A 14530-nucleotide genomic window follows, 5' to 3' on the forward strand; every position below is an offset into this window, starting at 1 on the left:
GTATGTAGCTGTAGTTTTCAGGACAGATCCCCGACCAAAATGTTCCTTGCTGTTTAACAGAGAAAATGCATCTTTGTTTTAAGTGAATTTATCTGAAGTGGCTAATTCCTGGTACTAAGCTTATTGAACAAGGCATCCCTCTTGTACATCTTTATAGAGAACTAGGCCACTAGTTTCTTGTCTGTTTTCTACTCTCATTGTTTTCCTGTCTAGCAACTTCATAGATAGATGTATGATGTTTATGATGATTACATTTATATGTCAGCTTGACTGGCAGGGTGCCTAGTCAAACATTATTCTGGGTGTTTCTGTGAGGGTGTTTTGGATAAGATGATCTTTTGAATTTTAGGTTAATCTATAGACTAAGTTGACCTCCCCCAAATGAGTGGGCCTCATCCAATCAGTTGAAGGCCTAAATAGAGCAAAAAGCTGTATGTTCCTCTTGAATAAGAGAGATTTCTTCCAACCTTTCCTGTTTTTAGACTCTGACTGAAACACACGCACTTCCTGGGTCTGGAGTTTGTCCACCTTTGGGCTAGAATGACCCCATGGCTCTCTCGCTTCTCCGGCTTGCTGACTCACCCTGTAGATCTTGGGAATTGCCAGCTTCCATAATCACTTGAGCCAGTTCCTTAGGATAAATCTCTTTCTGTGTATATACACACGCCCCCAACCCCCTGTCAGTCCCCTTTCTCTGGAGAACCCTGCCTAATACAGGGTTAAAACATGAGCTGCTCAAGCATGTATAATCAGTGAATTCACCCACACTGGATCCTTATCCTCTGCCGGCATTCCTTCATCTGTATTAAGTACCTGTTTCTGAGTGCCCATCTCCAGTGCCAGGAACAAAGATGACAAAGAAGCCAGGCACACCTTATTATTGAATGTCAACAGTACACATATTTCTAGAAACTCAGTGGAGCCACGCAAACACTGACCTCAGGTAGAAAAGATGTTTATTTGGGGGGGCTGAGCCATGTCTTGTGACTTGCTGAGGTGGACACACTATTTTGGTTGTACTTAGTGTAAATATTGGGCTTCCCAGGTGGTTCAGTGGTAAAGAATCTGCCTGTCAATGCAGGAGATGCAGGAAATGTGGGTTCATTTCCTGTGTCGGGAAGCTCCCCTGGAGGAGGAAATGGCAACCCACCGCAGCGTTCTTGCCTGGAAAATCTCATGGACAGAGGAGCCTGGCCGGCTACAGTCCATGGGGTTGCAAAAAGTCACACATGACTGAGCAACTGAGCATACACATGGTAAAATATTTGCTACCATAGCTACTACACTTTCCACCATCCTCTGACATCATAGACACTATGTAGGTTTGAATCTTTCCTCTTTCCATTCTCTAGTTTTGTTAATGTGGGCAAATTAATTTCTGGATATTTTGTTAAATGTAAAATGGAAATGAAAATAGTACCTACATCATAGCATTTTTAAAGATTACGTAGGACAATATTTATAGGAAGTTTAGAACAGTGCTTGCAACCTGCCATAGTTTATCAAGTCAGAAATGCTGTCCGTTGCGAAATACACTGCTATTTTGTGTATTTCAAAGAAGGGAAAGCAATGCCAATTATAATGGTAAGATGGTACCAGTTGTGACATCTCCTGACATGTTAAAAGATGAAAAAAAAAAAGTTTCTTAAAATCAATAAAGTACCAGAGTTGGTGCTATATAAATGAATAAAATCTACACCAGGCAAGCTGATTATTCCGAGACAAGACTGAATAGAAAAAAAATCTATTTGCACTTGTGGATGGTTATCTAAATAGCAACAAAACTCTCAGCAAACTATATTATTAATGAATGTTCACATCACTTCTTGGCTAGTCTAGGAAGTTACTAAAGCATATTTCTTTTATTTTCTTAATGAGGTTTAGAGCTGCTTTCATTATAGACTCTCTATGGCCATTTAAGACCTAATTAAGGCATGATGGCTGTTACAGACTTCCCCCACCAAATTCATATGTTGAAGCCCTGACTCCCAAATGTGACTGTATTTGGAGACAGGGTCTGTGAGGAGGTGATAAAAGTTAAATGAGGTCATCGGGTGGACCCTAATTTAATAGGGCTGGTGTCCTTAGAGGGCAGAGGAAGCAATGCTCTTGTGCTATCTCTGCCGTGTGGGGACACAGTAAGAAGGAGGGGGACTTCCCTGCGGTCCGTTGGTTGTGACTCTAACCTTCCAACTCAGGGGGCGCAGGTTCCATCCCTGGTCAGGTGAACTAACAGCTTACCCACATGCTGTGTAGCCAGAAAACTAAAGTAAGTAAATTAAATTTTTTTTTTTTTTTTTTTAAAACAGACTGTCTAAAGCCAGGGAAAGAACTCTCACCAGGAATTGAATCGCCCAGCACCTTGTTCTTGGGTGTCTAGCTTTCAGAACTCTGAGACACAAATGTCTGTTTTTGAGGCCACCCAGCCCGTGTTCGTGTGTCGTGGCAGCTGACGGGGAGGGGGTCACTGAGAGAGGATTGGCCAGCCCTCTCCCCCGGCCCCCAGTCGTTACCTGTCTGGGGTCGTTTGACCCGAAGGTGCTTACGTGCAGCTGGAAACTGGGGAAAGACTCTCCCCCTGAACTCTTGCCCGTCGTCACTTCTCTGCTCACGTGCTGCTGAAGTTCCGTGCTACTTTACCGACACTGTAATTACTCTTTATTTTTTATTTATGTGCTTTCTTACAGTCATACACAACTACCTATGGGAAATAAACACTCTTCTTGTGAACATTTAATTAGGTTTATAGTTTTAATTATGTCTTTCGTATTTATGTGCTCTTGTGTTGTGGATTGAAAGCTGTCCCTCATGTTGGTGGTTTGACTCTCTGGGTACTGGTTCCACTTTTATGTATTTTACAAATGAAACTGCCTTAGTGTTTGTTCTTACTGTGATTTGGATTTCGTTTTTCACCGTTTAAGATGGTATGACAGGGAAGGGCCAGAAAATCATTCAGCATGATACAGAGATTGTTTTGTAGAAGGCCTGTCTTTATGGACTGAAAATCTGAAATATGGAATTTTTAAAATGAGTTTTATCATTTGAAGCACATACACCAAGCAACAGAGACTGAGCAACACATTAACCCGTGGGACTCCTTGGGGAAACCTGTTTTAATGAGTAGATGAGATTTCTTGTAATTCACAGAACAATTTATATGTAAATGGAATCTGTGAAAACCATGAGGTGAGTGCTCTGAGGGTGCTCAAAAAACTTGCCTTTCATTAATAATTTCTGAACACTACCTCTGCAATCTTGTTTATATTCTTTTTTTTTTTTTAATCAGAGCAAAGCTAAGTCTTTCCATACTAGTTATAACCAGAGTTAGTGTATTAGTTATCTGTTACTGTGTAACAAATTAGCCCTGATCTTAGGCTTGAAACGACATACAGTTGACCTTTGAACAACACAGGCTTGAACTGTGCAGGTCCAGTATACTCTGATTTTCCTTAATAAATATGCACTATGGTGCCACATGACCTGTGGTTCGCTGAATTTGTGGATGTGTAACTATAGGTAAGGAGCGCCAACCATAAGTTATACTCAGATTTTCAATTTTGTGTGGGAACTGGTGCTTCTAACTCCTGCATTGTTCACAGGTCAACTGTATATTATTTTACTCACTTCTGTGGCTGGTGGCAACAGACTTTAACTCCTGGCCACCAGACCCTCTCCAGAGAGCTGCTTGCAGCACGGTTTCCACAAACCACTGCTTCTGGTGTTGGCTGTTGTCTTGGTACAAAGACCAGGGCTGGGGCAGCATCCGAGGAAATACACCTAGAAGCTCACTCACGGGGTTTAGTGGCAAGAGTCTTAAGTTTCTTTATTATAAGGGCCCTCTTTATAAGGGCCACTTACGCCATGGTTTCCCTCGAGTGAGTGATCCAGAGGGCACAGAAAGAGCGGCCCCCTAATTTTGGACGTGCCATATTACTACGGCAGGCTCTTGGTCCTGCAGACCCGCCCTGGTCCCACATGGGAAGGGACTGCACCAACGTGTGGGCTGGAGGAGGCAGGGCTGACTGGGGATCGCCCTAGATGGTGGTTGCCACAGCTGACCTGACCTTGAACAGAATGGCAGAGTCATTGAGTAGAATCATTTCCTCAGGGTCACTCATGAGAATAGGTTCAACTATTATTAACCTGGACTTTCCCTGCTGGCTCAGATGGTAAAGAATCTGCCTGCAATGCAGGAGACCTGGGTTCCATCCCTGGATTGGGAAGATCCCCTGGAGGAGGGCTTGGCAACCCACTCCAGTATTCTTGTCTGGGGGAAATCCCATGGACAGAGGAGCCTGGCGGGCTACAGTCCACGGGGTCACAAAGAGTCAGACACGACTGAGTGACTAAGCGCGCACACATTATTAACCTAAGTTCTGTCTTTGCTCTGCACTCTCCTGATACTTCTCCAGTAAATCCTCTTTGAATTAAGTGAGCTCAGATCAGTTTCCGTTGTTACAACAGAAGAGTTCTAACTGATAAAATGAACTCCAAAGTAAATTAAACTACTTTTTGTTTGTTACAGGACTATGGAAGTCAGGTTTGTCATTGTTGGTGTCAGGAGATACAAATAGAGAATTGTGGACAGAGTAGTGAGAACCTGTGGCGCTAGGTTGAAATTGGAGATATTGGTAGGAACTTACACTGTACACACACATGCACACACACACTCCTAGATCTATCTGTCCTTTCAGCCCCAAATCACTCCCTGGTAGCAGTGAATAAACCTTTGTGCCAAGACCTTGGTTTCTAAATCTGATGCCCCACTGAAAACAAACAGGTCTCCTTTGAGTAAAATGATGACGGCAGGGAAAATAAAGGGTGAGTTTGGCACATCTTTGAGTCTCCATTTGAGCCAGAAAGTTAGTAAGAACTCAAAGAGTAATGGGGATATGTCAAAATGACAGAGCTGCCAATGTGAAGGGTCTCCTCCTGTCTAGATCTGAGATAATTTGAACATTAATATAGAATCAGTTGTGCAACCATCATGTTAATAACTGGCTCAGATGGAAATCATCGATGGATGCTAAAAATAGTGGATGAACATTTGATGAAGAATGGGGTGTTGCCATCATTTCAATATATATCCCCTTAAAATGCTTATTAATTACAAAGGGCAAAATAATACCTTTAGAAATGGAGAAACATGGTAGACACCACCTTAAGCAAGTAATTAACAGTTACAGCACCAGTAGTGGAATAAATGGACATTAAGTGCCTCCTGATAGGATGCACAGAGGAGAACATAGTGTCACTTCTAGGGTAATCTGCCAAAAGTGCATTGCCTGACACTCATCAGGAGGAAACATCAGACAAATCCAAAGTGAGGAACATTCTACAAAATAACTGACATGCATTCTTTAAAAATGTCAAAGTTGTGAAAGATAAAGCCTGAGGAATAGTTCTAACAAAAGAAGACTAAAGAAAAGTGAACTGAATATAATGCAGGATCCTGCATTAGATCCTGAGGGAGAAGGAAAACTGCTCTGGAGAACATCTTTGGGAAATTACTTTGGCCACCTGATGCAAAGAGCTGACTCATTTGAAAAGACCCTAATGCTAGGAATGATTGAAGGTGGGAGGAGAAGGGGACTACAGAGGATGAGATGGTTGGATGGCATTACCAACTCAATGGACATGAGTTTGAGCAAGCTCCAGGAGTTGGTGATTGACAGGGAGGCCTGGCGTGCTGCAGTCCATGGGGTCGCAAAGAGTTGGACACGATTGAGCAATTGAACTGAACTGAGGATTGTCGATTATATAATAGCTTTGTGTTAACGTTCATTGTCCTCAATGTGTTAATTATGTCAGAGAATTAATTAATTATTCTTGGGAAATACACAGTATTTAGGGGTGAAGGAATTGCACGTCTTATACTTACTCTTAAATGGCTCAGAAAAAAATATATGAAAGAAAGTGAATGATGAAGCAAATGCGGTCACATGTTAATGATTAGGGTGTCTTGGTGAAAGGTCTTATATCAGTTTGCTATTGCTGCTGTGACAAATTACCATAAATTTAGTGGCTTGTTTCTATGAGAAGACTGGCACAGTTGGGCTGGTTTATCTGGGTTAAATTCAAGGTATCAAGAGGACAGCATTCCTCTATGGGGTCCCTACGGAAGAATCTGTTTCCAAGCACATCCCTGTTTTTGGCAGAATTCAGTTCCTTGTAGTTGTAGGACTGAAGTCTCCATTTCCTTGACTCTTGACCCCTCTGTCTTGAAGCCAACAAACATGAGCCCTCCTCATGTTTTCAACCCGACTTCCCCTTTTGATTCTCTCTCTCTGCTTTGAAGGGCTCACATGATGACATTAGCTCCACAAAGGTAATCGAGGATAATCTCCCTCTCTGAAACTCAACCAATTAATAATCTTAATTACAGCTGCAAAATCTCTCTACCATGTAAATAACATAACATAGCCATGGGAATGATACCAGGGGACTAAAGGTCCCAGAAGCCAAATTTCTGTCTACTGCAGCCTCATAGGAGTTCATGCCACTATTCCTGTTATCTTGATCTAAGTTTAAGATTGCATCAAAATGAAAAAGTTACATAGACTCATAAATACAGTACATGGAGTTTGAAAGCTGTAGTCGTGGCATCGTCGATCCTCTTGGTAGTTCCATTTCTTCTAACAGTACCGGGTCTGTTTTGTTCCCTGTTACCCACCAGGTCACCACCAGATCAAGCAAGGGACCTGCGAGGTGGTGGCGGTGCACAGATGCTGTAACAGGAACCGCATCGAGGAGCGATCGCAGACGGTCAAGTGTTCCTGCTTCCCGGGACAGGTTGCTGGCACGACTCGGGCTCAGCCCTCTTGTGTTGAAGGTAAGACCTTTACAGTCAGCTTCCCTAATGTTGCCAAAGGGCCTGACACTATAAGAACCTTTTGGCTTCATCGTCTTTGCAACTCCAAAGAAAAGCAGGCTGCACCTCGGTCAACTACATCAGTGTCATTTTTAAAATGAACATATAGGGACTTCCCTGGTGGTACAGTGGTTAGGAATCTGCCTGCCAGTGCAGGGGTCACAGGTTTGATTCCTGGCCTGGGAGGATTCCCCAGGACCCCCCAACTAAGCCCATATGCCACCAACTACTGAGCCTGCGCTCTGGAGCGCATGCGTCACACCAAGAAGCCGGTGTGCAATGCAGCTAGAGAAAGCCTGTGGGTAGCAATGAAGACCCAGTGTGGCAAAAAATAAAATTAAATAAAAATGAGCATAAATATAACCCCACAAATTTCTTGATGAGGAAGGCATTGATGATGTCTCTCAAAAGGTACCAACGAGGAGTTCTCTTACTGGAGAATTAGGAAGATATGCTTTGATTTCTTCTTGCCCGGATGTCTCTTCAAATATCATCCAGTGGAGCAGTCACCTCCCCAAACACACTCTTTTCCCTGCTCTCAAATGGTGCTCAAAAAATTTAGCAACCTGGTTTTCTCACCTCCCCTTTAATGTTACAGACTAATACCCTCTCCTTTTTTTTTTTTTTTTTCCTTCTAGTTTACTATTTGTGAGACATCTTTGGAGCAGGTTCCCTGAGAATAGTCTGGGATCATGTATCATTTATTTGTTGTTTCCACATCCCCTAGCTGAGTACTGTGTCAGTAGTTTAGAAAAATGAATGAGGGCTGATGGCTCTAAATGGAGGCCTGGGACTGATTCCTTTTATGCCCCTGGCTCGTTCCAGCAGACATCTTGTTAGACACAAGTGTCAGTCCCCAGGGGAACACACACAATCAGGAGGTAAGTCTTGTAGCTGTTTCTCTACAGCGGTGTGGGAACTCTGTGAGACAGAACACTTCCTGTCTTACCAGATGCATCTCTAAAGGTAAGTAGTTAAAACACACAAATGCATTCTTATCTCTGGAATTATACAGTTGACAACAATAGCTGACTTACACGTGCCAACTCCCCTACCAAACGCAGACACAGATTTCTAGGTTGGACAGCATACTTGTGTGGTATATATGCCCCGTGGTCTGTATCAGCATGATCTTAGCCACCTTTCAAGCTGGAAGGTGAAAGTGGAATGTTTCCCGACTACGGTTCCTCACCAGAAACCGGGTGAGTCGCCAAATGCAGATTTCATCAGATTTTCTCAAGGTAAAGAAGTACATATACCATCTATTAGCTAACAGTCCTGAAGTCGTCTTCAGTTGCACCCCATAATCACAGATACTAATATTTAAGCAGTGAAATATATGAATGTTCATGCAGGATGGGATAAGGCAAGATGAAGAGCCTCATGTTAATTCAAGTCAGGTATTGCTACCATCCTAAAGAAATTCTTGCCATTTTCAGAGCTTTTTTGATTTGGGGATTAAAGATAAAGGATTGTAGACCTAAGTAAAAAAAAAAAAAGGAACGAGGAGCTTTAACATTTTTTTAAAAATTGCTAGTTTTGGCTCTCCAGCTGGAACAGTCTGTTGTCTTCGTCATTGTTGCTCTGTAGTCGCTCAGTCGAGTCCGACTCTTTGCGACCCCATGGACTGCAGCATGTCAGGCTTCCCTGTCCTTCACCATCTCCCGGAGCTTGCTCAGACTCATGGCCATAGAGTCGGTGATGCCATCCAACCAGCTCATCCTCTGTCGTCCCTTTCTCCTCTTGACTTCAATCTTTCCCAGCATCAGGGTCTCTTCTAATGAGTCAGTTCTTCGCATCAGGTGGCCGAAGTATTGAAATTTTAGCTTTAGCATCAGTCCTTCCAATGAATATTCAGGACTGATCTCCTTTAGGATGGACTGGTTTGATCTCCTTGCAGTCCAAGAAACTCTCAAGAGTCTTCTCCAACACCACAGTTGAAAAACATCAATTCTTCAGTGCCCAGCCTTCTTGTTGTAAAAACTCCCTGAATGTTGGTCTTCCCATTAGTCTACAAGTTGCTTGAGAATGGGAATGGGATCTTTTATTTACATCTCTCTGCATTGGCTGATGCTTGCTCAGTTTTAGCATGGCAGAGAATTATTTCATCTTCACTAATCACAGATTCATTTCGAAAAGTAACAACAGTGTTTGCTTGCCTCTGTAGATTTTTAATTTTTTAATTAAAATCACGTCGATTTTTATTGTTTTTGTTGAATTATAGTTGACAGTATTATGATAGCTTTGAGTGTTCAACACAGTGATTCAACATTGATACACATTACACAGTGATCACCATGGTGAGTCTAGTAACTATCTGTTGCCATACGAAGTTATTACAGTATTACTGATTGTGACCCCATACTGTATATTATATCCCCATGGCTTAATTTACAACTGGAAGTTTGTACTCTTAATTCTCTTCACCTGTTTTGTCCAACCTCCCGCACTTCTCCCCTCTTGGAGACCACCAGTTTTTTTTTTTTTCTGTATCTTTGAATTTTTTTTCTGTTTTGTTTGTTCATTTATTTTGTTTTATAGATTCCACATACAAGTGAAATCGTATGTTATTTTTTTCTTTATCTGACATATTTCACTTAGCATTACCCTTTAGATACATTCATGTTGTTGTAAATGACAAGAGTTTCATTCTTTCTATGGCTGAGTAATATTCCATTGTGTGTGTGTGTGTGTATATATATGTGTGTGTGTGTGTATGTTTAGGGACTTCCCACATGGCTCAGTGGTAAAGAATCTGCCTGCCAATGCAGGAGACATGGGTTAAATCCCTGGGTCAAGAAGATCCCCTGGAGGAGAGCATGGCAACCCAGTCCAGTATTCTTGCTGGGATAATCCCACAGACAGAGGAGCAGGGTGGGCTGCAGTCCATGGGGTCTCAAAGAGCTGGACACGACTAAGTGTGTGCGCGTGCACACACACACACACACACATATACACACACATCTCTCACGTCTTCTTTATCTATACATAAGCTCTTGTAAATAATGCTGCAATGAACATAAGGTTGCATATTTCTTTTCCAGATAGTGTTTTTGTATTCTTTGGATGAATAGCCAGAAATGGGATAGCTGGATCATATGGTAGTTCTATTATTAGTATTTTGAGAAATCTCCATACTGTTTTCCATGGAAAATTGGCTGCACCAATTTAAATTCCCACCAATGGTGTATGAGGTTGACTTATCCCATGTGGAATCCTTTTCTGAATTTTTCTTTCTGATAGTTTGTTACTAGTTTATAGAAATATAATATACTTATGTATATTGATTTTTGTATTCTGCAACTTTACTAAGTCCATTGATCAGTGTTAACAGTTTTTTGGTGGTATCTTTAAGGTTTTTTAAAATATATACTATTGTAATATCTGCAAACAGTGACGGTTTTACTTCTTTCTTTCTAATCTGGATAACTTTTATTTCTTTTTCGTAGTAGTAGGACTTCAATACTGTGTTGAATAAAAGTGGTGATGGTAGGATCCTTGTCTCGTTCCTGATCTTAGAGGAAAAGCTCCCAGCTTTTCACCTTCGAGTGTGGTGCTACCCACGGTCTCTTGTATGTGGCTTATATTATGGGAGGTGTGTTCCTCTATACTCACTTTGTTGTGACCTTTTAAGCAACTGGATGTTGAATTTTGTAAAATGCTTTTTCTTTACCTGTTGAGATGCTCATGCAGTTTTCTCCTTTATTTTGTAAATGTGGTGTATCACGTTGATTGATTTGCAGATACTGAATCACCCTAGAATTCCTGGAATAAATCCCACTTAATCATGGCATCTGGTCCTTTTAGGATTTCCCTGGTGGCTCAGTTGGTAAAGAATCTGCCTGCCAATGCAGGAGACCCCAGTTCTATCCCCAGGTCAGGAAGATCCCCTGGAGAAGGAAAAGGCAGTGCATTCAAGTATTCTTCCCTGGAGAATCCCATGGACAGGGGAGCCTGGCAGGCTACAGTCCACAGGGTCGCAGAAAGTTGGACACGACTGAATGACTGAACCACTGCCATGGTCTTTTAAATGTATATTGTTGAATTAGGTTTGCTAATATTTTTTTGAGATTTTTTTGCATCTATGTTCACTATGTACCATGGTCCGTAATTTTCTTTTCTTTTTTTTTGGTAGAGTCTTGGTCTGTAGTTTTAGTATAAGGATAATGAGTTTGGAAGCATTCTTTCCTCTTTAAATTTTTGGAATCATATGAGAAGTATAGGTATTAACTCTTCTTTAAGTGTTTTATAGAATATATCTGTGAAGCCATCTTGTCCTGGACTTTGTTGTGAGTTTTTTGATTACTGATTCAATTTCAATACTAGTAATCAATTTATTCACATTTTCTATTTCTTCTTGATTGTCTTAGAAGGATGTGTTTCTAGATTTCTTTGAGGTTGTTCAAAGTTGGTATATAATCATCTGTACTAATCTCTTACTATTCTTTGTATTTCTGTGGTGTCGGTTGTAACTTTTCTTTCATTTCCAATTTTACTTATTTGGGCCCTTTTTTTGCTTGGTGAGTCTAAAGGTTAATCAATTTTGTTTATCTTTTCAGAGAACCAGCTCTTAGTTTCATTGATCTTGTCTGTTTTCTTTTTAGCCTCTATTTCATTTGTTTCTGCTCTGATATTTCTTTCTTACGCTGACTTTAGGCCGTTTTTGTTCTTCTGATTTCTTTAGATGGTGACTTAGGTTGTTTCAGATTTTCCTTGTTTCTTGAGTCAGGCCTGTATCACTATGACTTCCCTCTTAGAACTACATTTCCTGCCTCCTATAGATTTTGGAAAATTGTATTTTATTTTTATTTTTGAGATATTTCTGACTTCCTCTTTGACTTCTTCATTGACTCATTGGGTTTTTTTAAGTAACATGTTATTCAGTTGCCTCATCTTTGTGTTTTTTCCAAGTTTCTTCTTGTGATTTGCTGTCTTGTTTCGTTCTTTTGTGGTTGGTAAAGATGCTTGATTTCAGTCATCTTAAATTTATTGAGACTTGTTTTATGGCAATAAAGTGATCTATCCTGGAAAATGTTCCATGACACTTGAAATGTATGTGCTTTTTCTGTAGTTTTTTAAAATTATTTTTATCGGAGTATAGTTAACAGGATTGCGTTTCAGGTGTCCAACAAAGTGATTCAGTTATACATATACATGTATCTATTCTTTTTCAAAGTTTTTTCCTATTTACTAAGCAGAGTTCCATGCCGCTATATAATAGGTCCTTGTTGGTTATCTATTTTAATACAGCCGTGTGTAATTTTCAGTTTTACATCAATAAAGAAGTTCTGAATTTATATATATAACATGCCATTATATATTAACTATCACACACATATGTATATATGTTTAATCATTTTAAAATGACCTCATGGTTTGGGACATATACTTGTAACAAATACATTTACAGATAAAAGAAAAATATAGCAGTGTGTAAATGCAAATTCCAGACTCCCAATCTAGACTTTCACCCCTGGGAACCATTAAGTTCTTTTGCTAATAAGTTAATAAATAAATAAATTATAGTTTTTAAAAAAGATTCCACATAGAGGTGATATTACATGATACTTATTTTTCTCTTTCTGATTTTATTTGATAATCTCCAGTACCATCCATGTTGCTGTAAATAGCATTATTTTTCCTTTTAATGACTGAGTCATATTCCATGTGTATATATACAACATCTTCGTTGTCCATTCATCTACTGATAGCCATTTAGATTGCTTCCCTGTCTTGGCTAATGTAAACAGTGCTGGAGTGAAACTTGGGGTGCATTTATATTTGTGAATTACTGTTTTCTGTGGATATATATGCCCAGGAGTGGGAGTGCTAGATCATATGCTAGCTCAGTTCTTAGTTTTTTAAGGAAACGTTATACTTTTCTCTATAGTGCCTATACCAATTTACACCCCCACTAAGAGTGTAGGAAGAGGGTTCTCTTTCTTCCACAACCTCCCCAGCATTCATTCTTTGTAGGTTTTTGATGATGGCCACTCTGACTAGTGCAAGGTGACACTTTGCTGCTTTGATTTTCAGATGGTTAATGATGAGCCTTGTGGAGAATCTTGTGCTTTAAAATAGCATGTGTTAAACTGACCTCTTCAGATTGGCTTCCTTATAGTCTGACCTGTTTTGAATTCTTTTTTTTTTTTTTTTGAATTCTTGATTTCAATTACCTACCTATCCCAGCACATTTCTTGAGGAGAGATGTCCTTTACAGCCCTGCAGGGCGAATATGAGGTGCCCGTAAGCAGCGATTTTAAAGTTGTTATGGGAAATGTCCACAAGGCGGCTGCACTGTTTATTAATTTGTTCAGTTTCGGCTGTGCCCGGTCTTTGTCACTGCATCGGCTTTTCTCCAGTTGCAGAGAGCGGGGACTCCTCTGGTTTGCGGTGCTTGGCTTTCTTACTGCGCTGGCTCCTCTTGTAGAGCACACGCTCTAGAGGCCAGGCTTGGTATCTGTGGTGCCTGGGCCCATTTGCTCCACGACATGTGGGATCTTCCCAGACCAGGGCTCAGACTCGCGTCCACTGCATTGGCAGGCGGATTCCTATCTGCTGTGCCCCCAGGGGATTCCTGGCAGCACTTCCTGATGCTCCAGTCGGTTTCTTGGGCAAACAGAACCCAGGGAAAGTCGTGTTCCTGGCTTGTAGATTGTAGAGTACGCTGTGCCGGGGCTCGTCTCATGACTTCTTCCCCCGCTGCCCTCCACCACCCAGACAGATCCTGAGCCCTGTCAGAACTGTGATGCCGAGGGTGCTGTCCTCGTTAGATGGGGGACTCTGAGGAAGCAGATAGCTGGTGGGAACCCCAGCACTGGGAGACTTGGAGACCAGGTGACTTTTTAGAGCTCTTCCAGCCCAGAGGGTCCATTGTTCTCTGGGTGTACTAGGTTTGGTTGAGCTGTAGGAGGGCCCGCCTGGATCTGGAGATTGGGGTCCTATCCACAGAGCTTCCCTGCTGGCTAAGACGGTAAAGAATCTGCCTGCAATGCTGGAGACCTGGGTTCGATCCCTGGGTTTGGAAGAGCTCCTGGAAGAGGCCATGGCAATCCACTCCAGTATTCTTGCCTGGAGAAACCCATGGACAGGGGAGCCTGACGGGCTACAGTCCATTGGTCACAAAGAGTCAGATACGACTGACTGAGCACCTAACACTTTCACTTTCCGCAGGGGACCAGGCATGCCAGGTTTAAGGGGGGTTCATTTGCTGTCACATCCCTCCCCAGGTCCCTCAGCTCCACCCCAATCTAGCCTTGGGATCCAAGGCAGCTCAGGCTTCAGGGATGTGACACCAGGCCAGGTACCTGAGGTCTGAGGGGAATATTGATGGCATTTAAAAAATTTTTTAATTTCTATTTTCTATTGGAATATAGTTGATTTATAATCTTGCGTTTGAGTGTACAGCAGCTTGATTCAGTGATACATACATGTGTATCTATTCTTCTTTGGATTGTTTTCCTATTTAGGTTATTACAGTGTTCTATCGAGTTCCCTGTACTGTACAGTAGGTCCTCGTTGATTAACTTTTTTATGTATGTTAATGGGTGTATGTTCATCCCAGCCTCCTAATTTATCCCTCCCTCCGCCCCACCTTTTCTGTTTGGTAACACTAAGTTTGTTTTCTAAGGTGTGGGTCACTGGTTTTCCTTTGCAAAT

General features: G+C 41.5%; 1 protein-coding gene across 8 annotated transcripts in view; it reads left to right on the top strand.

Moving 5' to 3' along the window:
* TAFA4 (TAFA chemokine like family member 4) overlaps nucleotides 1–14530 on the top strand; it is a 210546-nt gene that overhangs the window by 169322 nt on the left and 26694 nt on the right. For all 8 annotated transcript variants that reach the window (XM_043886373.1, XM_043886372.1, XM_043886374.1 and 5 more), the window contains one exon: nucleotides 6677–6832. In XM_043886373.1, the coding sequence (XP_043742308.1) occupies nucleotides 6677–6832 (156 nt within the window). The remainder of the gene's footprint in view (nucleotides 1–6676; nucleotides 6833–14530) is intronic.

The sequence above is a fragment of the Cervus elaphus genome, chromosome 24, assembly GCF_910594005.1.
Source record: "Cervus elaphus chromosome 24, mCerEla1.1, whole genome shotgun sequence".
In the NCBI taxonomy this organism is placed as follows: Eukaryota; Metazoa; Chordata; class Mammalia; order Artiodactyla; family Cervidae; genus Cervus; species Cervus elaphus.